General features: G+C 36.2%; 4 protein-coding genes across 4 annotated transcripts; 1 reads left to right on the top strand and 3 right to left on the bottom strand.

Annotated features, from left to right (window-relative positions):
* Positions 1-10,994: 10,994 nt before the first annotated feature.
* LOC129870040 (uncharacterized) lies at positions 10,995-12,677 on the bottom strand. The gene is made up of 2 exons (XM_055944619.1): positions 12,015-12,677; positions 10,995-11,678 (listed from the first exon to the last, which is right to left on the bottom strand). The coding sequence occupies exons 1-2, from the start codon at positions 12,162-12,164 to the stop codon at positions 11,037-11,039; spliced, it is 792 nt and encodes a 263-aa protein (XP_055800594.1). The 5' UTR covers positions 12,165-12,677; the 3' UTR covers positions 10,995-11,036.
* An 838-nt stretch (positions 12,678-13,515) lies between these two features.
* On the bottom strand, positions 13,516-15,472 carry LOC129870039 (uncharacterized). The gene is made up of 2 exons (XM_055944618.1): positions 15,027-15,472; positions 13,516-14,266 (listed from the first exon to the last, which is right to left on the bottom strand). Exons 1-2 carry the CDS (start codon positions 15,174-15,176, stop codon positions 13,622-13,624), a joined length of 795 nt encoding a protein of 264 aa, XP_055800593.1. The 5' UTR covers positions 15,177-15,472; the 3' UTR covers positions 13,516-13,621.
* Positions 15,473-17,779: 2,307 nt separating this feature from the next.
* On the bottom strand, positions 17,780-19,663 carry LOC129870038 (lycopene beta cyclase, chloroplastic). The gene has a single exon (XM_055944617.1). It carries the CDS (start codon positions 19,342-19,344, stop codon positions 17,851-17,853), a length of 1,494 nt encoding a protein of 497 aa, XP_055800592.1. The 5' UTR covers positions 19,345-19,663; the 3' UTR covers positions 17,780-17,850.
* Positions 19,664-20,301: 638 nt separating this feature from the next.
* LOC129870037 (uncharacterized) lies at positions 20,302-23,841 on the top strand. Its single transcript, XM_055944616.1, has 3 exons — positions 20,302-20,582; positions 22,751-23,015; positions 23,409-23,841. Exons 1-3 carry the CDS (start codon positions 20,330-20,332, stop codon positions 23,641-23,643), a joined length of 753 nt encoding a protein of 250 aa, XP_055800591.1. The 5' UTR covers positions 20,302-20,329; the 3' UTR covers positions 23,644-23,841.
* The last annotated feature ends 206 nt before the right edge of the window (positions 23,842-24,047 follow it).

The raw sequence follows: 24,047 nt of genomic DNA, 5'->3' as shown, positions 1-24,047 counted from the left end.
TTTTTCAGTTTTTCGAGTGTGTTAGTTAATGAGTTTTTGATGATATAGTTTTCAAACACTTTTTTATCAAAACCTTTACACGACCCTCTGTAATGACTTGGAAAATAGTACGTATAACCTCATTATGATCCATGCTATTCTTTTAGTATTAAGGGGTTACTCAATAAAAATTAGGTAATTTTTTCAGTTTTTCGTGTTTGTTAGCTAATTAATTTTTTGGTGATATGATTTTCGGACCCTTTCTTTTCAAAATCTTTTCAGGATCCTCCGTAATGACTTGGGTAACAGTATATATAGCCTCACCATGATCCACACCATTTTTTTTAGCATTTAGGGCCACTAAATAAGAATTAGACAATTTATTCAGTTTTTCATATATGTTAGTTAATGAATTTTTTGGTGATATGGTTTTTATGTACTTTTTTTCAAAATCCTTCACAGGATTCTCCGTAATTATCTGGGGTAACAGTACGTATAACATCATCATGATTCACACCATCTTTTTTAGCATTTTAGGGGATAATCAACAAGAATTAGGTGTTTCTCAATTTTTGTGTGTGTTAGTCAATGAATTTTTTGGTGATATGATTTTCAGACGTTTTTTTTTCTAAAACATCCACAAGACCCACCATAATGACCTGAAGGAACAATACGCATAGCATCATCATGATTCACGTCATTTTTTTTAGCATTTAGAGGCCACTCAACAGAGTTTAAGCAATTTTCTCATTTTTTTCGTGTGTTAATCAATGAAATTTTTGATGATATGATTTTCAGATAATTTTTTTTCAAAACTTTTACAACACCCTCCGAAATAACCTGGGGGAAAAAGTACGTATAACTTACCATGATCTGCATCATTTTTTTATCATTTAGGGACCATTCAACAAGAATTAAACGATTTTCTCAATTTTTAATGTGTGTTAGTCAATAAATTTTTGGTGATATGATTTTCAGACACTTTTTTTTCAAAATCTTTATAGGACCCTCCGTAATGACGTGAGAGAACAAGACGTATAGCCTGACTATGATCTATCCATTTTTTTTATCATTTAAGGCCACTCAATAGGAATTAGGTAATTTTTTCAATTTTTCATGTGTAACGTTAATGAACTTTTTGGTGATATGATTTTTGGGTATTTTTTTTCAAAACGTTTACAGGACCCTTCGTAATGGTCTAGGGAACAGTACATATAGCATCACCATGATCCACATTATATTTTAGCATTTAAGGATCACTCAACAAAAATTAGACTTTTTTTCTTCAGTTTTTCGTGTGTGTTATTCAATGAATTTTTTGGTGATATAATTTTTGAGCATTTTTTTTCAAAACGTTTACAGGACCCTTCGTAATGGCATAGGGAACAGTACATATAGTCTCACCATGATCCACACTTTTTTTTTAGCATTTAGTGACCACTCAACCATAATTAAATGATTTTCTCAATTTTTCGTGTGTGTTAATCAATAAATTTTGTGGTGATATAATTTTCACGATATATTCATAACATTTAGGGGCCGTACAATCGGAATTAGGCGATTTTCTCAATTTTGTGTGTGTTAGCCCATTAATATCTTTGGTGAACTGACTTTCGATCAATTTGTTTTGAAACCTACATTTAGGATCCGCATAAGAGGAATTAGCTGATTCTCATTTTTTCATGTGTGTTATCCCATTAATATTTTGGTGAATTGACTTCCATTCAATTTTTTTCAAAAATATTATGGGATCTTCTGTAGAAACTCGGGAGATTAGTACTGCAGCCTCGATACGATACATGACGCGTTCATATCATTTAGGAGCTGCACAAACGGAATTAGGTAAATTATTTTTATTTTTCCGTGTGTTAGCCCATGAATATTTTGGTGAATTGACTTTCGATCAATTTTTATCCAAAATCGTTATGAGACCCTTCATAGTTATCCAGGGGATCAGTACATGCAGCTTTGGCATGAACCCTGATGGGTCCATAGCATTTAGGGTGCACAAGCAGAATTAGATGATTTTCTCATTTTTTCGTATATTAGCCCATGAATATTTTGGTGAACTGACTTTCAGTCTATATTTTTTTAAAATCATTATGGGACCCTCCGTAGGTATTCTAGGGATCATCACATGCAGCCTCGACACGATCCATGACACGTTCATAGCATTTAGGAGCCGCAAAAGCAGAATTAAGTGATTTTTTTTATTTTTTCGTGTGTTGACGAATGAATATTTTGATGAACTGGCTTCCGATCAATCTTTTAAGAAATCATTATGGGACCCTACGTAGGTACCCGAGAGATTAGTACATGCAGTCTCGGCATGATCAACAAAGCATTCATAGCACTTAGGGATCACACAAGTGGAATTAAACGATTTTCTCATTTTTTTCGTCTGTTAGCCCATAAATAAATTGCTGAACTGGCTCCTGGTCAATTTTTTTAGAAAACCGTTATGGTACCCTCTTAATTATCCGGAGATCAGTATGTGTAGCCTCGGCATGATCCACGATAAGTTCATAGCATTTAGGGCCCGCATAAGCGGAATTAAGCTATTTTCTCATATATTTTTTCGTGTGTTAGCCCATGAATATTTTGGTAAACTGAGTTCTGGTCAATTTTTTCCTGAAACCATTATGGGATGCTCCATAGGTACCCGGGGGATCAGTATGTGTAGCCTTGACATGATCCACGGTGCACTCATAGCATTTAGCGGCCACATAAAAAAAATTAGAAAATTTTCTCATTTTTTTCATATGTGTAAGCCCATTAATATTTTTGTGAATTAGCTTTCGGTCAATTTTTTCTAGAAATTATTATGGGACCCTCCGCGCATACCCGGTGGATCATTACGTGCAAACTCGACATGATTCATGGCGTGTTCATAACATTTAGGGTTCGTACAAAAGGAATTAGGTGATTTTCTTATTTTTTTGTGTGTTAGCCCATTAATATTTTGATAAACCGGCTTCTAGTCAGTTTTTTCCTGAAAAAATTATGGGACCCTCCGTAAAACCCGGAGAATCAGTTTGTGCAGCCTCAGCATGATCTATGATGTGTTCATAGTATTTAGGGTCCGCACAAGCAGAATTAGGTGATTTTCTTAATTTTTTCGTATGTGTAAGCCATAAATATTTTGGTGAATTGGCTTCCGGTCAATTTTTCTGGAAATCATTATGGTACTCTCCATAGGTACCTAGAGGATAAGTAGATGCATCCTCGGTAAGATTCACGACGCGTTAATAGCATTTAGGGATCGCACAAGCGAAATTATATAATTTTTTCATTTTTTTGTGTGTGTTAGCTAATGAATAGTTTGGCAAACTGACTTTCGATCAATTTTTTTGAAAATTGTTATGGGACCCTCCATAAGTACCCTGGGATCAGTACGTGCAGCTTCTACATAATCCACAGCGCGATTATAGCATTTAGGGGAGACACAAGTGGAATAAGGCAGTTTTCTTATTTTTCGTGTGTGTTAGTCCATAAATATTTTGGTGAACCACCTTTCGATTATTTTTTTTCCTGAAACCATTAAGGGACCCTCCAAAGGTACCCAGGAGATCAAAACATGCAACCTCGGCACGCGTTCATAGTATTTAGAGGCCGCACAAGCGGAATTAAGAGATTTTCTCATTTTTTTGTGTGTTAGCCCATAACTATTTTGGTGAATTTTCTTTCGATCAATTATTTTCTAAAACCATTATTAGTTTATTGGTGGATCAATACGTGCAACCTAGGCATGATCCACGATGCGTTCAAAGCATTTAGGGGCCACACAAGCGAAATTAGGTGATTTTGCCATTTTTTCATATGTTAGCTCATTGATATTTTTGGTAAATTGGGTTCCGATGGATTTTTATGGAAAATCATTATTGGACCCTCCATAGGTACCTGAGAGATCAGTACGTGCGGCCCTGACACGATCCACGATGCATTCATAGAATTTAGTGGCCGCACAAGCGGAATTAGGTGATTTTGCCATTTTTTCGTGTGTGTTAGCCTATAGATATTTTTAATAAATTGGCTTCCAATGGATTTTCTCAGAAATCATTATGGAACCCTTCATAATTACTCGAGAGATCAGTACATGTGGTCTCTACATGATCCACAACGTATCCATAGCATTTAGGGGTTGCATAAGCGAAATTTGACGTTTAGGGATATTTTAGGGGTTACGCAATAGGAAGTAGACGATTTTGTCAATTTCTTGTGTGTATTAGCCTACAAATTTTTTAGGTGCCTGGAGTTCGAGTTGAATTTTTTTAAATTTTGTCTTGATAGAAATCTTAATGACCTCAAGAATGACTCTAGTAGCCCCGGTTGGGCTACTATGACGTTTAGGAGCATTTTAGGGGCAATGCAATAGAAACAAGATAATTTTATCAGTTTTTCATGTGTGTTAGCGCACAAAGTTTTTACGTGCCTGTAGTACAGGTTTAATTTTCTTGGTTTTTGTCTTGGTAGCGTCCATAACGACATGGAGAATGACTCCAGTAGCCCCGGTGGGGCTTTTATGGTGTTTTGTAGCAACTTAGAGGCGACACAACATGAACTAAGCGATTTTGTCAGTATTTCGTGTGTGTTAGCTAACAAATTTTTTAGGTGTCGGGCTCCAGGTAAAATTTTCTTGGATTTTGTCTTGTAGTGTTCGTAACGACCTGGGGAACGACTCCAGTATCCCCGATGGGGCTTCGGTGGCATTTAAGAGCATTTTAGGGGGCGACACAATAGGAACTAGGCAATATTTTTAGGTGTCCGGGGTTCGGGTCAAGTTTTCGTAGATTTTTTAATGGTAGTGTCCGTAACAACTTGGGGAACGACCTCAATAGCCTCGGAAGAGCTTCTGCGGTGTTTTGTCGCATTTTAGGGGCGCGCGACAGGAACTATGCAATTTTATCAATTTTTTTAAGTATTATGGGTTCGACTTGGTTTTTTTCTTCTTAGCATACGTAACGACTTGAGGAATGACTTTAGTAGCCACCGTGGGGTTTCTACGGTGTTTAAGAGCAATTTAGGGGCGACACACCAAAAACTAGGCAAGTTTGTCAATTTTTGGTGTGCGTTAGCCTACAAACTTTTTAGGTGCCAGCGGTTCGGGTCAAATTTTCTTTGTTTTTATCTTTGTAGCATCCGTAATGACCTTAGTAACGACTCCAGTAGCACCTTCAGGTCTTCTACGACGTTTAGAGGCATTGTCAAGGTGACGTAACAAGAATTAAGCAATTTTATTAATATTTCATGTGTGTTACCACAGATTTTTTAGGTGCTGGAGGTTCGGGTCAAATTTTCTTGGATTGTTTTTTGGTAGCATCCCTAACGACTTGGAGAATGACTCCAATATCCCAGTGGATCTTCTACAATATTTAAGAGCATTTTAAAGGCGATGCAACAAGAATTAGGCGATTTTGTCAGTATTTCTTGGATTTTTAAGTGCCAAGGGTTCGTGTCGAATTTTCTTAGATTTTATTTTGGTAGCGTCCCTAACGACTTGAGGAACGATTTCAGTAGCTCCAGCGGGGCTTCTACGGCGTTTAGTAGCATTTTAAAGGCGACGCAACAGAAACTAAGCGATTTTGTCAGTTTTTCGTGTATGTTAGGCCACAAATGTTTTAGGTACCACGTGTCTGGGTTGAATTTTCCTAGATTTTATCTTGGTAACTTTCGTAATGACCTAGGGAACGATTCTAGTAGTTCCGATAAGGCTTTTACGGTGTTTACCAGCATTTTAGGGGAAACACAATAAGAATTAGGCAATTGTCAGTTTTTTGTGTGTGTTAGGCCACAAATTTTTAGGTGCCAGGGGTTCCGGTAGAATGTTCTTAGATTTTTTCTTGGTAGTGTCAGTAACGACCTGGGAATGACTCCCGTAGCCCCGACTGGGCTTCTACGACGTTTAGGAACATTTTAGGGGCGACGCAACAGGACTAGGCAATTTTTTTAATTTTTCATGTGTGTAAGCCTATAAAGTTTTTAGGTGTCGGGGGTTTGGGTCGAATTTTCTTGTATTTTATCTTAGTAGCATCTATAACGACTTGGGAAATGACTCCAGTAGCCCCGATGGGAATTCTATAGCATTTAGGAGCATTTTAGGGGCGACATAACAGGAGCTAGGCGATTATTTTTAATTTTTCGTATGTGTTAGCCCACAGATTCTTTAGGTGCCGAGGGTACGGGTTTAAATTTTTTATATTTTGTCTTGGTAGTATCCGTAACGAGCTGGGGAATGATTCCAGTAGCTCTGACGGGGCTTCTACGACGTTTAGAAGCATTTTATGGGCGACGCAGTAAGAACTATGCGATTTTGTCAGTTTTTCATGTGCGTTAACCAATAGACTTTTTAGGTGACGGGGGTTCAGATCAAATTTTCTTTGTTTTTATCTTGGTAGCATCTGTAACGTCCTTGGTAATGACTCCAGTAGCCCCGACAGGGCTTATGCGGCGTTTAGGAGCATTTTCGAGGAGACAAAACAGGAAGTAGGCGTTTTGTCAGTTTTTCTTGTGTGTTAGCCCACAGATTTTTTAGGTACTAGGGGTCCGGGTCAAATTTTCTAGGATTTTATCTTGGTACATCTGTTACAACCTGGGGAACAACTTTGGTAACCCCGGTGGGGCTTCTACGATGTTTAGGAGCATTTTAGGGGGACATAACTGGAACTAGGCGATTTTGTCAGTTTTTATTATGTGTTAGCCCATCGATTTTTTAGAGGATGGGGTATGGATCGAATTTTCGTGGATTTAGTCTTGGTAGTCTCTATAACGACTAGGGGAACGACTCTAGTAACACATGCGAGGCTTCTTCGTCGTTTAGGAGCATTTTAGGGGCGACACAATAACAACTAGGCAATTTTGTCAGTTTTTCGTGTGTGTTAACACACAGATATTTTAGGTGCTGGGTTCGAGTTGAATTTTCCTTGATTTTTTCTTGGTAGCATCCATAACTACTTGAAGAACAACTTCAGTAGCCCCGACGGGTCATCTACGGCGTTTAGGAGCATTTTAGAAACGACGCAACTGTAACTAAGTGATTTTTGTTAATTTTTCGTGTCTGTTAGTCTATGGATATTTTAGGTGCAAAGGGTATGGGTCGCATTTTCATGGATTTTGCCCTTGTAGCATTCGTAACGACCTGGGGAACGACTCCAGTAGCCCCGGTGGGGCTTCTATAGTGTCTAGAAGCATTTTAGGGGCGACGGAGAAGGAACTAGGCGATATTTTAAGTTTTTTGTATGTGTTAGCCCACAATTTTTTTAGGTGTTGGAGGTTCGAGTTGAATTTTCTTGCATTTTTTTGGTAGTGTCCGTATCGACCTGGAGAACGATTCCAATAGCCCCGGTGGGGTTTCTACGACGTTTAGGAGCATTTTAGGTTCGACGCAACATGAACTAAGTGATTTTGACAGTTTTTCGTGTATGTTGGCCCATGAATTTTTTTGATGTCGAGAGTTTGGGTCGAATTTTATTTTATCTAGGTAGCATCCGTAATGACCTGGAGAATGACTCTAGTAGCCCCTATGGGCCTTCTACAGCATTTAGAAGCATTTTAGGGGCAACACAAAAGGAACATGCGATATTTTAAGTTTTTCATGTGTGTCAGCCTACAGATTTTTAGGTTCCTGTGGTCCGGGTCAAGTTTTCTTGGATTTTATCTTGGTAGCGTCCGTAACGACCTGGGAACGACTCCAGTAACCCCGACGGGAATTCTCCCTCATTTAGAAGTATTTTAGGGGCGACGTAATAGGAATTAGGCAATTTTGTCAGTTTTTCATGTTTGTTAGCCCACGAGTTTTTTAGGTGCCGGGGTTCAGATCGAATTTTCTTGGATTATATCTTGGTAGCATTTGTAAGGACCTGATGAACAACTTCAACAGTCCCGGCGGGACTTCTACGGCGTTTATAAGCATTTTAGGGGTGACGCTATAGGAACAAGATAATTTTGTCTATTTTTCGTGTGTGTTAGCATACAGATTCTTTAGGTGTCGAGGGACCAGGTCTAATTTTATTGGTTTTTGTCTTGTTAGCATCCGTAACCTCTTGGGGAACGATTCCAGTAACCCGATGGAGAATCTAAGACGTTTAGAAGTATTTTAGGGGCAACACAACAGGAACTAGCCGATTTTGTTAGTTTTTTCATGTGTTAGTCCACAAATTTTTTAGGTGTTGGGGTACATATCGAATTTTCTTGGATTTTGTCTTTGTAGAGTCCATAACGACCTAGGAAACAACTCCAATAACCCCGACGAAGCTTCTACGATATTTAGGAGCATTTAAGGTGCGACGCCACAAGAAATATGTGATTTTCTCAGTTTTTCAGGTGTGTTACCCTACTGATTTTTAGGTGCCCGAGTCAAATTTTCTTGGATTTTATCTTGGTAGCGTCTGTAACGACTTGGGGAACGACTCCAATAGCCTTGACGGGGCTTCTACGACGTTTAAAAGTATTTAAGGAGCGGCGCCACAAGAACTTGGCGATTTTATTAGTTTTTCGTGTGTGTTAGCCCACTGATTTTTTAAATGCTGAGGTCCAAGTCAAATTTTCTTGGATTTTGTCTTGGTAGCATCCTTAACGACCTGAGAAATGGATCTAGTAGCCCCGGCGGGGCTTCTACGATATTTTTTGGTGAACTGACTTTCGATCAATTTTTTTTGGAAATCATTATGGGACCCTCTGTAGGTACCCGGGAATCAGTACGTGAAGTCTTGGCATGATCCACTCCACGTTCATAGCATTTAGGGGCCAAACAAGCGTAATTAGACGATTTTCTTATTTGTTTTGTGTGTGTAAGCAATGAATATTTTAGTGAACTGGCTTCCAGATAATTTTTTTTGAAAACCATTATGGGACTCTCCATACTTACCCGGGGGATTAGTTCATGCAGTCTCATCACGATCCACATCGCGTTCATAGTATTTAGGGGTTGCACAAACAAAATTAAGTAATTTTTTTATTTTTCCGTGTTTGTTAGACCATGATTATTTTGGTGAACTGTCTTCCAATCAATTTTTTCTAGAAATCATTATGGTACCCTCTTTAGGTATCCAAGAGATCAGAATGTGCAGCCTCGACACGATCAATGAAGTGTTTATAACATTTAGGGACCGTATAAATGAAATAAGACGATTTTTTAATTTTTTTTTTTGTGTGTTAGCCATGAATATTTTGGTGAATTGACTTACGGTTAATTTTTTTCAAAAATTGTTATGGGACCCTTCGTAGGTACTTGGGGGATCAGTACGTGCAACCTCAGTACGATCCACGATGCATTCATAGTATTTATGGGCGGCGCAAGCGGAATTAGGCAATTTTTTAATTTTTTTCCTGTGTGTAAGCCTATGAATATTTTGTTGAACTGATTTCTGATCAATTTTTAATTGAAAACTTTTATGGAACCTTTTGTAGGTACTCGGGGGATCAATACGTGCTATCTCGGCATGATTTACAGTGCTTTCATAGCATTAAGGGGCCACAAAAGCGGAATAGGCAATTTACTTATTTTTTGTGTGTATTAGCCAATGAATACTTTGGTGAATTGATTTTCGATCAATTTTTTTAAAATTATTATGGGACCCTCCGTAGGTACCCGGAGATTAGTATGTGCGGAATCGGCATGATCCACGACGCGTTCATAGCATTTAGGGCCGCTCAAGCAGAATTAGACAATTTTTCTCATTTTTTTCGTTGGTGTTAGCTAATGAATATTTTAGTGAACCGTCTACCGGTCAATTGTTTTTGAAAACCGTTATGGGACCCTCCGTAGATACCCGGGAGATCAGTACGTGCAACCTCAGCACGATTCACGATACGTTCATAGCATTTAAGGGTCGCACAAACAAAATTAGACAATTTTTCTCATTTGTTTCTTGTGTGTTAGCCCATTAATATTTTTGTGAATTGTCTTTTAGTCAATTTTTTTCGAAAACAATTATGGAACCCTCCTTAGGTATTCTGGGGATCTGTACGTGTAGTCTAGGCACGATGCACGGTACATTCATAACATATAGGGTCGCACAAGTAGAATTATGCGATTTTCTTATTTTTTGTGTGTATTAGCCAATGAATATTTTGGTGAACTGGCTTCCGATCAATTTTTTTCGAAAATGGTTATGAGACCCTCCATAGGTACTAGGGTGATCAGTACGTGCAACCTCGACACGATCCGCGGCGTTTTCATAGTATTTAGGATCGCACAAGCGGAATTAGATAATTTTCTCATTTTTTTCATTTGTGTTAGCTGATGATTATTTTGGTAAACTGACTTTCGGTCAATTTTTTCCAAAAACCATTGTGGGACCCTCCGTAGGTACCCGGAGGATCGGTACGTGTAGCCTTGGCACGATCCACAGTACGTTCATAGAATTTAAGGGCTGCACAAGCGGAGTTAGGCAATTTTCTCATTTTTTCGGTGTGTGCTAACCCATGAATATTTTGGTGAACTAGCTTTCGGTCAATTTGTTACAAAAACCGCTAAGGTACCTCCGTAAGTATCCAAGGGATCAGTACATGCAGTTTCGGCACGATCCACAACGCGTTTATAACACTTAGGGACCGCACAAGCGGAATTAGGCAATTTTCTCATTCTTTTCGTTTCTATTAGCCCATGAATATTTAGGTGAATAGGCTTCAGGTCAATTTTTTTCCAAAAACCGTTATGGGTCCCTCCATAAGTACTCGAGAAATCAGTACGTGGAATCTCAGCACAATCCACAATGCGTTGATAGACTCATTTTGTAAACCACATCTCTTACAAACACAGTTGACATGATTTACTCGTTTCTTGATTATATTGTTCACAGGTACGGTATTAAGCACACATTTTCTTAAAAAATATTTGTTATATATACGTAAAGGATAATTATGACTGTTAATTTTCAAGAGGAAGGAATTTAGATGAACCCCGGCCCTGGCTCCGACTTTGCAACTGACCACCCCTGGCTGACCATCTAACTATTTCATCCATCATAAAATCTTGTACTAAGATGCTTAATTATTAAAAGATAACAAGTGATAGAAAAATACAAAATAACAGATAACTAATAGTGCTGATTTCATCTTCAATACAAATTTGCAACTTTGCCAATCCTAAAGTATATTGGATAAGTCACTGTTTTCTCACTCTTTCCATCTTCATTCCAAGTACTTGTGAATTTGTCAACAACATCTTCACTTAACAGCTCAACACTCTTTTCTTTTGCAGTTTGATAAGCTGACCATGACTTCAAGTATGTGAAATAAGAATCCAAGTCCATCACTTTCTCAATCTTGAACTCAAATGGTCCATTATGATCACAACCATCTAAAGCCTCAAACGGAACATCAATTGTTTTGTACTTTTCATCCACCAATTTTCTTGGAGATTCCCAATAAGGTCCAGAAACTGTATCAAATTTCTCAAAAATTGTATCCACTGAGCTGTTTACTTCTGGCATAGTGTAACACCATGCTGCTATTACCCCATTTGGTTTCTTGAGTAACCATTTTACTTGTGGATAGAAAGTTGGGAGATCAAACCAATGCATTGCTTGTGCACTTGTGATCAAATCTACACTTGACTCTGCTCCTATTTTGGTTTCGATTTCGTACATTGACATCTTGGCAGAGGTACATATATATCGAACATTCGGAACCTTAGCTGCAAATTCAAGCTGCTTTGGACTTGTGTCTGTGGCTATTACATTCTTGTAGTACTTAGCCAACTGAGGAAAATAACAATTTGAGAGCATTTAGGACAAGAAATAGTTAGGTAGAGTTGGACTAATTCTCACGGACTTTAAGAAAGAAAAAAAGATACTTTTGATACTTCTAGTGTTAAACCTGCCGCGACATAATATTTCCAAATATAAAAAGGTGACGTTCTTTCAAGAACGAACTGATAAGAAAATAGTGTCACAAAAACTGGAAGAAAGGCAGTATACATTGCAATGTTTAACTATTTCCTAATAAAACATAGTAATAAATCTTAATTGCGCCACTGTAACACATGAAGAAGTCAATGAGATTGAGCAATATGAGAGGAGAAAAGAGAGACTTACAGATTTAGCAGCCTGGCCACTACCAGTGCCAACATCCCAAACAAGATCATGTAAAGGTGTCTTTGGAGTTATGAAGTTGAACAATTCTTCAGGGTAACTTGGCCTAACCTCTGAGTACATTAGTGCCTGCTTAATGTACAATTCTGCCATTCTTTTTTAGTCTCTCTCTTTTTTAACTCTCTGATATGATGAAGATTTGAAATCATTGCTCTCTGTTTATATGGGAAGAACAAAAACAATTTCCATGTTGTTGCGTATTGCCCTTTGCATTAGATTATGGGACTGGAGTACTATTGTAACAACCCAACCACTAAATACTTAATTTGGACTAAATTGCTCAATTTTATGTTTGAGAACTTTGCACAAGTCATATTGACCATTTAGGACTTGTTTGGGTGGTTTTGATTGAGAAGTAAAACCTAGATTTGGAAACTTTATTTTTGCTTGTAAAGTGAGATTTTTCTATTAAAAATGTTATTCCTGTTTATTTTACTAACAAAATGTATGTTATTACTTCTAGAAGATCTCCAAGCTCATTAGAAACTCTAGAATGAAATCGAATTAAAGGTCTATAATTTTGTTATTTAATGATGCATGCAAGTGGAGACTTGCTTTCGCGTTTTATTTGACAAGAATATACTACCAAAACTTAAAGATAAGTTCTATAGAGTAGTGGTTAGATCGATTTTGTTGTATAAGATGGAGTGTTGGCGAGTCAAGAACTCCCAAGTTCAGAAAATACAAGTGGCAAAAATGAGGATGTGTGAACATACTAGGAGCGATATGATTAGGAATGATGATGTCCGGGACAAAGTAGAAGAGGCCTCCGTGGTGGACAAGATCATGAGGGGAGACTGAGATGGTTTGATCACGTGAAGAGGAGATGTGCAGATGCCTCCGTGACGAGGTGTGAGAGGTTGGGTATAGTGGGGTCAAAGAGAAGCAGAGGTAAACCGAAGAAGCATTGGGGAGAGGTGATTAGACAAGATATAGCGCATCTGAGCTTACCGATGATTTGACCTTAGATAGGAGGGTATGGAGGTCACGATAAGGGTACAAGGTTAGTAGGTAGTTAAGAGTTGTCTTATTACTAGTCTATTCATGTATTTGGCTTCGTAGTAGTATAAAGCACCGTGTCAGTTATAGTATTAGCTTATTTATGTAGTCTTTGGCTTTTGATAGCTGATATCACCTATTCATGTGTTTAGGTGATCGCGCTTTTGTTGTTGTTGTTACAGTTCTTTGCATATAAGTTCCTCACTGCTTTACTGTTAGTTTTCATGTTCTCTCCATAACCATTTTTATTTTGATTACTACTTTGATTTGCTTGCGTCAAGGGTCTTTTGGAAACAACCTCTCTACCTTGAAGAGGTAATGTTAAGACCTGCATACACTTTACCCTTTCCAAACCTCGTATTTTGGGATTTCCTGAATATGTTGCTGTTGAATGATGCATGCAAGGGGAAGAGTAGTTATTTTGCAAATGCATTGTGCAAGTAGATGTCTTAATTTATACTAAGATGCTTTATTATTAAAAGATAACTAACAGAAACATACAAAGTAAATGGATGATCAATTGCAGATACCTAATAGTACTGGTTTCATTTTCAATATATATTCCCAACTTTGCCAATCCTCAAGTAAATTGGATAAGTCACTGTTTTCTCACTCTTTCCATCTTCATTCCAAGCACTTGTGAATTTGTCAACAACATCTTCACTTAACAGCTCAACACCCTTTTCTTTTGCAGTTTGATAAGCTGACCATGACTTCAAGTATGTGAAATAAGAATCCAAGTCCATCACTTTCTCAATCTTGAACTCAAATGGTCCATTATGATCACAACCATCTATAGCCTCAAATGGAAAATCAATAGTTTTGTACTTTTCATCCACCAATTTTCTTGGAGATTCCCAATAAGGTCCAGTATCAGTAGTGTAAAATTTCTCAAAAATTGCATCTACTGAGCTGTTTATTTCTGGTGTAGTGTAGCACCATGCTGCTATTACTCCATTTGGTTTCTTGAGTAACCATTTTACATGTTGATAAAAAGTTGGGAGATCAAACCAATGCATTGCTTGAGCTATTGTGACCAAATCTACACTTGACTCTTCTCCTATTTTGGTTTCGATTTCGGATTTTGACATCTTAGGAGAGGTACATACGTATCGAACATTCGGAACCTTTGCTGCAAATTCTAGCTGCTTTGGGCTTGTGTCTGTAGCTATCACATTCTTGTAAAGCTTAGCCAACTGAGTAAAACAATATTTTTGGAGCAATTTAGGACAACAATCAATTTATGAGGAAAAAAAAAAGAAAGAAAACTATGGTACTCTCTATTCCAATTTAGGACAACGAATCAATTTACTATGAATGTTAATGAACTCTTTACTAAGTACTCTCTATTCCATTTTATGTGGTTGAGTTTGACTCATCATGAAATTTAATGAGAAAAGAGAGAAATATGTTTTCGGCCTATCTATCGATTGAACCAGGACAAAACATAAAAATAGAATAATCTTCAACCAGAAAACGACCCCCGGGTAAAATTTATATGACCACAAAAAAAGATGCAAATATTGGTATAGTGAAAAGTTAGTTAATAATGCTAGATTTCTTGTTTTTCCATATGGACTAATTGGGAAAAAGAGAAAAACTTTACTCTTTCCTATGCAACTATATATCATGTGATTCTACATAAAAGTTCATTTTAATTAGTTAATTGAACACTCTTTTGTCTAAAAATTACATTGTATATATTACAGTGACAGACAGAATCAAAAATTTTCTCCGATGAGATTCAACATGTATCATATTCAAATTATAATTTTTTTTTTTTACCTATCTAAACAGTGTATTCGACACCTCTGGGATAAGGGTAGGTGAGATATTAATTTTTGTACATATATATATATTACATTAAAGCTTGAAACGAAATTCTTGATTGTACTACTATAAACACGAAGAAATCAAAGGAGATGGAGCCATATGAAAGGAGAAATAGAGACTTACAGATTGAGCAGCCTGGCCACTACCAGTACCAACATCCCAAACAAGATCATGACAAGGTGTTTTTGAAGCAATAAAATTGAACAATCCTTCAGGGTAACCTGGCCTACCCTTTGAATATTGTTGTGCCTGCTTAATGAACAAATTTGCCATTCTTTTTTTTTTTTTTTCTTTACTCTTTCACTCTATGATATGATGAAGATCTGAAATTATATTTATATATGCTCATGGGAGAAAAGAAGAAAGAAAAATTGTAATTTTCATGGTGTTGCGTATTGCTTTTTGCCTTTTGATCGGTTATCGGTGGAGACTAATTAGTCGGATGGAACTTTCCTACATAATTCGATATTTGTAATTTATTGATCTGATCAATTTGAATTAGCTTATAAGTTATTTTGAATTTTTTTTAGTGTTTGATTATCAATTTAAAGTCATTTTTTATTTAAAATAAGCCACAAAAAATAATTGAATTTATTTGACTTAACTTATTTAAAACAATTCGTAAATTAAAAATAAATTGAGATAATAAGCTAAAAAATAACTTATAAACCAAAAAATAAATTAGGTTACCTCAACTTTTTTCTCATGAAAAACTTATCCAAACAAACTCTAATTTAATTTAGTTATTAAAGGATAAAAATGATTCGTACCAAATAGATTGAATTTCGTATATGATAAATTACCTATTAAATTAAAGTAGGTAGTATAATAAACATTCGACTGTACTGACAGAATAATTTTGTCTATGTCATGCATGACGTATTTGTTAATAATGCGAATAATCAATTTCTTTATTTGATTATTTTTCATGTTGTTTTGAAAAAAACAGTTAAATAGAAGTTCAATCAAGCAGAGAAGATCAAAAAACATAATAAATTAAATATCTGGTTCTTTGTTAATTAACTAATAATTCCGTAAAAAGATTAATCCATACCTTGTGACTATTTCACTTTAATTGTAGTTTAGTCTAAAAGGCTAAAAAAAACTCTACTTTAATATAAATATGGTCTTATAATTTTACGATTAGCACTATCAACTTCATTGAGTAGCCTTCTCCTCTTCCTCTATTAATGTATTATAGTTGAGAAGTTTTTCGATAAAATCGACATGTGTCATCAACATTCTTCGACAGCAATATCGAACCAACCCCAATCGATCAAGTGCTTCGTTTTCCTCGTAGCCTGCTTGGAGAATTTCAAGATATTCGTCCCACTTGTATCCGATCACCTTCCCGCAAGTGAAGCATCTTACTGGGATGATCATATCCCTAATTATCAAAAAATATACACAATAAAACAGACAATCAGAGCTTTAATTATGATCTTAGTTTTGATTCAAAGAATTAGTATAATATGTTACATACCCAAGAATTCAATAATCTGAAGGAATTATGGAAATTTTGATTAGGGGCTCTCGATCAATATGTTTCAATCCTTAATTAGGAGCCAACTTATATAGGCTACATAAACGGAATTAACTAACCAAATCATAAATGAATTAGGAAAACGTACATAACTCAAACTGAGATATAATTACGTAATTTGGAGTAGAAATCCCAATTGTTTAGGATTTGTTGTATGGTAGTTATTCAATTTAATTTGGAGTAGAAATCCTAATTGTTTAGGAATTGTTATATGGTAGTTATTCAATTTAATTTGGAGTAGAAATCCTAAATATTGGAGTAGAAATCCTAATTGCTTAGGATTTGTTATACGGTAGTTATTCAATTTAATTTGGAGTAGAAATCCTAAATATTGGAGTCGAAATCCTAATTGTTTAGGATTTGTTATATGGTAGTTATTCAATTTATTTTGAGAGTTAAGAGCTTTTGAGTTTTTGAATAAAATATTGGGAAAAGAACACTTATACCCAAAAAAGAAAAAGTATTTATCCTTAAATGCTTCATTATTTTTATGCTCCTTTTTTATTTTAAAATTGCATAGATTTATTTTAAAATTCGTGTGCTGACATCATCGCCCACCCTATATGATACCGATAGGGTATCATAGAGGATTGACCTTGATCCCGTATGATACCGATATGGTATCACAAAAGAATATATTTTCTACTAATTTAGAGTTTAATAAATAAGATTGTGACTTTAATAATTTTTTCTTAATTGTTTCTTCTTATTTATTTCTTTTAAAAAAAAAACTCAATCCTATATCATACTAATAGAATATCAATACACCGACGGAGTATTACATAGAATTAAGCATATAGATCACATATGAGTTCTAAGCTAAAACTTCAGACTTTCACTTAATTGAAACCGTTGAGAGTATCACTCAACCCTTTTCGAAATTAACAGGTGCACGTACAACAATCTGATTCTTGAAATGTTTCCACAATCTGATTCTTGAAATGCTTGATGGAAGTGTATACTTGTGTAATTTCTCTTTTTCAAACTCTAGAGCAACTTCAGCAGAGAAATCCAAAACTCATTCGAGGTCAAATTGCTAAAACACTCGAATCTCTGGAGAAAAAAACAAGACTTGCTGCTAATGATGCAGAAGATGTTGTTGAGCTCAAGATTGATCGAACAATCAAAGGTGCAAGCTGGAATGTTGGAATAGCACGTATAGTTTTACGCAACAATTTGCAAATAGTTGTTGAAAAGATCGAAACAACAAATAAAGAAGTACTGGAGATTGTTTCTGATCTAAGCACAACTACTCATGATGATGCTGCTGATGATCAAATGTGAAGGATAGAACAAGTATATAAGCAGGGAAAGGAAATGTTTATAAAGCAAATAATTTGAACAAAAGATTGATGTATTAATATAGGCTATGTAAAATTGGACAAGATTTCAAATAACTCGCAATCATTCTTTATCCTGTAACAAGTTGTTGATCATATTTACTAAAGGAACAGTTCCCTTTGTCATTATCTCTAATCTAGAAGTATTTGAAGCATGAGAGAATAGAGACAGCCCAAAAACTATGAGTTCAGGTAGAAACAATCGAGACGATAAGAAGCCATGCCAATAACGAGGTTCTAAGTCGAAGAATGCATCAAAGAACCTTCTTGTAGCAGGTAAATCAAGCTTCAGAAGAATATCCATACCGAAGCAGAAGAACTCTCTTTGACGTCTCCTCTCTATAGGCCACAAATCCTTCCAAACAGCTCTCGATAACTCATTACCCGAATGACTTCTGAGGTGCTGAATTATGGCATTGGCAACAACAGGAGCTGCAGCTAGTGTCCTGGCCACCATATAACCGGTGGACGGATGAACCATACCAGCTGTACCACCAATTCCAACAACTCTCTGAGGTAATACTGGAAGCGGACCACCCATTGGTATAACACAATGTTCATCCTCTTCAATGCTCTTCACTTTTATCCCCAAGTGACTTACACGAGCCACCATTCGTTCTTGAATATCATCCATACGCAATCCAGGACGAGCTACGAGTGAGGTTTCTTCAAGAAATATTCTGTTGGATGAAAATGGCATGGCATAAAGAAAAGTTGGTATTCTACTATTTCTCTCCTTGAGATCCGCATTGTTCTTCAAGTGAGAATCTCGCCAATCCATGAAAACCATCTTGTTTACATCAAAGGGGTGCTCTTCCACTTCAGCCAAAATGCCATAAGCTACTTGATACCCGGGGTTATAAGGCTTATCATACTGAACAAGACATCTAGAGAAGCCAGTTGCATCGAGCACCACCGTTGCCTGAATAGTAATACCATCATTACAAATCAACATGGATTTCGATTCCTCGTGAATTACCTTTATAACTTCGGCTTGATGGAATTTAACACCATTCATTATGCATTTCTGCATCATTTTCGATTTCAGCTGCTTTCGGTTAACCCTTCCATAAGGTCTATTAAGATCTTTAGTCGTATTATCATCAATGTACACCGCTGCACCAGACCATGTAGCATCAAGGCAATCTAACAAGTCCATAGCCTCAAACTCATCCACCCAAACACCATAGTTATTAGGCCATATCAATTTAGGATTCGGGTCAATTGAACAAACAGAGAGTCCTGCTTCAGAAACTTGCTGTGCAACAGCAAGCCCTGCAGGGCCACCACCAACCACAGCAAGATCCACAACAACCCCTTTTGAAGGGTCATACATAGGAAGCTCAAAATCAAGATTTTCCTTTTTGGTCTCAGGTACAAGCTCTAAAAGAGCACTACTACTAGCCTTAACACAAACACTTGTACCCAAAGTTTCACAAAACTTCCTAGGACCAAATTTCTGATTCTTCACAGAGCTAAAGGCACTAGCTTTAGCAGCAAAACCATGAAATGGGTGCAGAAATACAAGCTTATTTGGGGTTTTCAACAAAGTATCCATATTTTTCCAACAGGGTAATGAATTATCTCAAGGAAACTGCAAATGGGGTTCTATAATCTTGAAAATTCAAGCTGGATTCAAGAAAGTTATCCAATTTTCAACACAAATGAAGAAGAACATGTAAAAGAATCAAGCTTTAAACACTTTAAAGAGTTGAAAGAATTATAGAAATGAAATTGAGAACTCAGAATGAAAAGGACATAGATATATCCTAAGTATTTCTATATCTGAAAAGGAAAAAGAGTTGATTGCTCACCATGTAAACAGCAAGCGATGAGAGAAAAGTTTCCATTTTCTTGTTTGTTGCATAGTACTTGTGGTGGACAGTGGACTCTCCTTTGAGGAGCTCAATCTGTGGTCATAACACCACCATTCAAATTCTGACACGTGTCTACTAAAAATATAATGATATTTAAAGATAAATCACAAAATTAAATAATATTTTAATATATTTTAAAAAAAAAAACAGGGATTACAAATTTTAGAGAATTTTATATTTGTTTGGATGGTTATTATATGTTGTTTCGTATTTGAACTACATGGTTTGATGCAAACAATTTTTGAACAAACTACTTCATTTTCTATTATTATATAATGTCACATATTAGCATCAATAGGATAAACGGATTTACAAAGAAAAATAAGCTATGAGTTAGAATTATAATTAAAAAAACTAAAATAAAACATGATAATAAGTAAAGAAAAAAATGAAGAAGAAATTAACCATGTAATCACATCAAATTAATTTATCATATAAAATAAGTTTTTTCATTATTACATAATAAAGAATTTAACATATGATACAATAACAATATACCTAATATAATAACAAATTAAATTTTAAAAAAATAAAATATATGCACATGTTATTTCGAGATAAAAAAAAATTATTTTCAATTGATTCTCGACTGAAAATGGAAAAAAATCATCCTAACATTATATTTAAATTACCCTAGTGTTGCTTGGGTTGACTGTGTAGATAAAGATGGGAAGCTCGAGTACTAGCAGTAAGGACGATTTTTCAGTGTTGGTGCTGGCATCGGATCTTGGTATTGATGGCCGACCCTTTTTGAACCATCAAGAACCCGAAGATAGCTGGTATGATTGCACTTCTGACCCTCCTTCTTCTGAGGAACAAGATTTTGCCCATCTAGATTCACTCCAGTTCTTACGCCTTGAATCCGGTTCTGACAAATTGGGTAATCGGATCTTCCGTATTGTTGGAAAATACTTTCGGGGTAATTTCTCAAAACCCCATGTCAATTATCTTAAAGTTTACTGACCAATTTTGACAATTAGTACTCTATTATGCTCAGTTTCAAGATTATTCTTTCTGTTTGATTCAATTTTATGAGCAATTCACTAAAGAATTTGAAATAGTTTAGTGGCTGCATCATGTGTTATAGTTGTGCATGTGTGTGTTTTAGCTTCTGTAAAACTGCAATGGTGTACCTATATTGGTGTGACTATGTTCCAGTAGTCGCGTAAAAGCTTAAAAATCGAGTCTTTAGGTGATATGGTTATCTGGGCTTCACTCTGATGGTCTCTACTGGCTATCTGAACTGTTGTTTTCGTTCTTGAAGTTTTCGGGATTGTTTATACTCTTTCTGTTTGTTCCATTTTTATGATGCTGTTAATATTTGGGAAGTCGGAATTCATACGAAAGATGGACGCTTTGCCCTTGCATTCCGAACTCCTTTGTTCAATTTGGAAGGAGGAAGTACTAGGTGGTTGGTTATTAAAGTGGGATGTAAAGAGTATCAAATACATTAAGTTTATTGGTGTGTTTTAGCTTCAGTTCAGCTCAAATGGTGTACCTGCACTGGTTTGGTTATGTTCAGTATTCGGTTAAAAGCTTGCAGATCGAGTTTTTTGGTGATGTGGTAATCTGGGAATCACTTCGATGGAGTCTACTGACTATCTTAACTGTTGGTTCCGTTCTTGAAACTAACTTGGTTGTTTTTTATTGTAATGAAAACAAATACTAACATGTTTGATTGATAGTATTTCCCACGTATCTGGTGTCACTGTTTTGGTCATGTTTTTCTGTTGAACTATTGCCGTGGAGCTTACTTTGAGACCTTGACCTTCAGCTGTATCTAGTATCTAATAAACCTTCTCCTCAACATTGTTGTTTGAGTTTATTATCTGTTTTGTTAGGACTTCTCTTTCTAAATAAGACTGAATTAGTCAGTTATGATAGTCTTGATGGATGCAATCAAGTAAATGGATTACCATGATGTGTATGCGTTCTGCACTTGCAACCTTAAAAGAATGCTACTTTAGTGTTTGAGCTTTATTTTCCTATATTCCTTCATGTCTTGCATTTGTTCCAGTGGCTATTTTGATGTATTGATGGAAGAATACACCATTAAGTCTGTGTTGTCATCCCACACATCCGAAGTATGTATTCTCTTCAGCAGCCTAGCAAACTTTTTAATGAATATCAAGTCAATCAAGTGGTGTAACTCGTTTTGAAGTTCTCTTACTATTGTTTGAACAAAGCATAGATTAGAATCATAAGATAGGTCATCATAAAATTCAAGGGTTAACCTATCAAGTAAGGAAAATGAATTCGGATCAAATCATTTTGGGTTATCAATTACATCGGTTACATTTACGTGGAGATATACCATTTTAAAAATTGACTAGAATGCTTCTTGTTTGATTCTTATAGGCCTGTTTACCAGGTTATATTGCTTTAACTCTTCAAAATACCTGTAAATAGATTTCTATTGGATTTGCCTGCTTGAGTTCGTTGTTGGAGTCATTTGTAATGAATACAATTGATGCAAGGCAATAATGCTGCCTCCATTATTCTTCAATCATGTGAAAAACAGTAGAAGCCTTGGCCTTTTCTTCTCCTCATTGGTTCCGAGGCCCCTCTTGCTTCTACTCCATTACATCGATTTCAGCTGTTTGTTTTTTCCAAATGAAAGAGCATTGAATATACCATGAGATGATTGAATAAACAATTGTCTAAGACCATACAAAGTTGGACAAATACATATGCATGGATGGGAGACCTTTCCAAAGCGTGATGTTAACCTCTAGGCTAAGTCGATTAGCTTTTTATTATACATTGTGATGACATCTATGTCTTGCTTCTTGGGAGATTTCGAAAATACTGGGACAAAATATTCCTTTTAGTTGATGCAAGTTATGATAACAATTACTGTGATTAACCTTATAACAGAAAAGTATTTACTGTGACTAGGACAGGACGTTTCCCTGCAAAGAAGAATTCCATTCTTCAGAATTGAGGTTGTGATTCATTTAAACTTATTCATGGTTGCTGTTTTGTTGCCTCAAGTGATATTCCATATTATGTTTCTTTGTTCCTGTTTCCCTTTCTATTTGTTGCTTGAAAAATATATAAAACAACTATGTCAACAATAAAACGCAGCTCTAGTTATAAGTGCGGAGCGGCTGAAAAAGTATGTCTTTAACAAAATTTGCACGGAGCTGCCTGAGGGGCCATTCTGTATTGTCTACATGCATAGTACTGTCCAGAAGGAGGATAACAATCCTGGATTGACCATCTTGAGGTGGATCTACGAAGAGCTACCTTCTGACCATAAGGACAGGCTTCAGGCTGTATACTTTGTGCATCCTGGGCTCCGATCAAGGCTTGTTCTTGCAACGCTAGGCAGATTTTTCCTGAGTGGAGGGTAAGTAGTTTCTTCATTAGTTAAAACTCTGCACATGGTAATATGTAGACCTCACATTTTTCCTCTGCATGTTTAGTCGAGATTGGATGAATTTTAATAATTACATTTTTTAGTTGATTTGTCGAAACCATAATCATTTCTCTTTCCATAGGACATGTATGATAGACCATAGTGCTTGCTTCCATTTCCGGTCAACTCATCTTGTAGTATACCACCGTAACATGTCAATATTTTCCACATGCATTCAGGTTACCATGATCTTGAAGCCTTTTTAGCTACTATTATGTAGACGTTGCTTCTGGTTTCACTCTTCCTCTCTTTTAGCGGCATGTTTTTTCTTTCATTTGAGAGAAATGTGAAGGACATTTACTACTCTGTTTTCTTTTGGTGTAGCTTGTATTGGAAAGTGAAGTATGTTAGTCGACTGCAATACCTTTGGGACGACATAAAGAAAGGAGAGCTTGAGATTCCTGAATTTGTTCAAAAGCATGATGACATTTTAGAGCACAGGCCACTGACTGATTATGGGATTGAACCAGATCCCCTCCACTTGTCGCAGATGCCACCGACAGCCTTCTCATTAGGTAGACACGACACTGGATGGGCATCTAGAGAGTACATGTCTTAGAAAAGCTGCTAGATTCTGTATAGCATTGTGACTTTTGTATCAACTCTTAGTGTTTTTCAGTTCAGTGATGTTTCTACTAGTATGAACTTTTGTCCTAAGCTTTCTTCTGCTTAACTGATGTGTTACCATAAACTGGTACTCCATGAATGATCTTTATCTTAAGATAGAAATGGAAGCAAATCCCTGCTTTCTTCCTAAGTTCTCCCTTTCTGTGTTTTTATTTGTGTTGCTCCTGAGTTTCCAGGTCAAGAATAGAAACTATCGAGTAAAACATTCATATGGTTTACTCTTCGCTTATTTATACTTGAGTTGAGGGTCTATCAGAAACAGTCTCTCTACCTTCAGAAGGTAGGGGTAAGGCTGCATATACTCCACCCTCCCCAGACTTCATTTGTGGAATTACG

Source organism: Solanum dulcamara, chromosome 10 (genome assembly GCF_947179165.1).
Source record: "Solanum dulcamara chromosome 10, daSolDulc1.2, whole genome shotgun sequence".
Taxonomy (NCBI): domain Eukaryota; kingdom Viridiplantae; phylum Streptophyta; class Magnoliopsida; order Solanales; family Solanaceae; genus Solanum; species Solanum dulcamara.
Note: the sequence above shows the minus strand (reverse complement) of the source record. Positions and strands in the feature narration are given on the sequence as shown.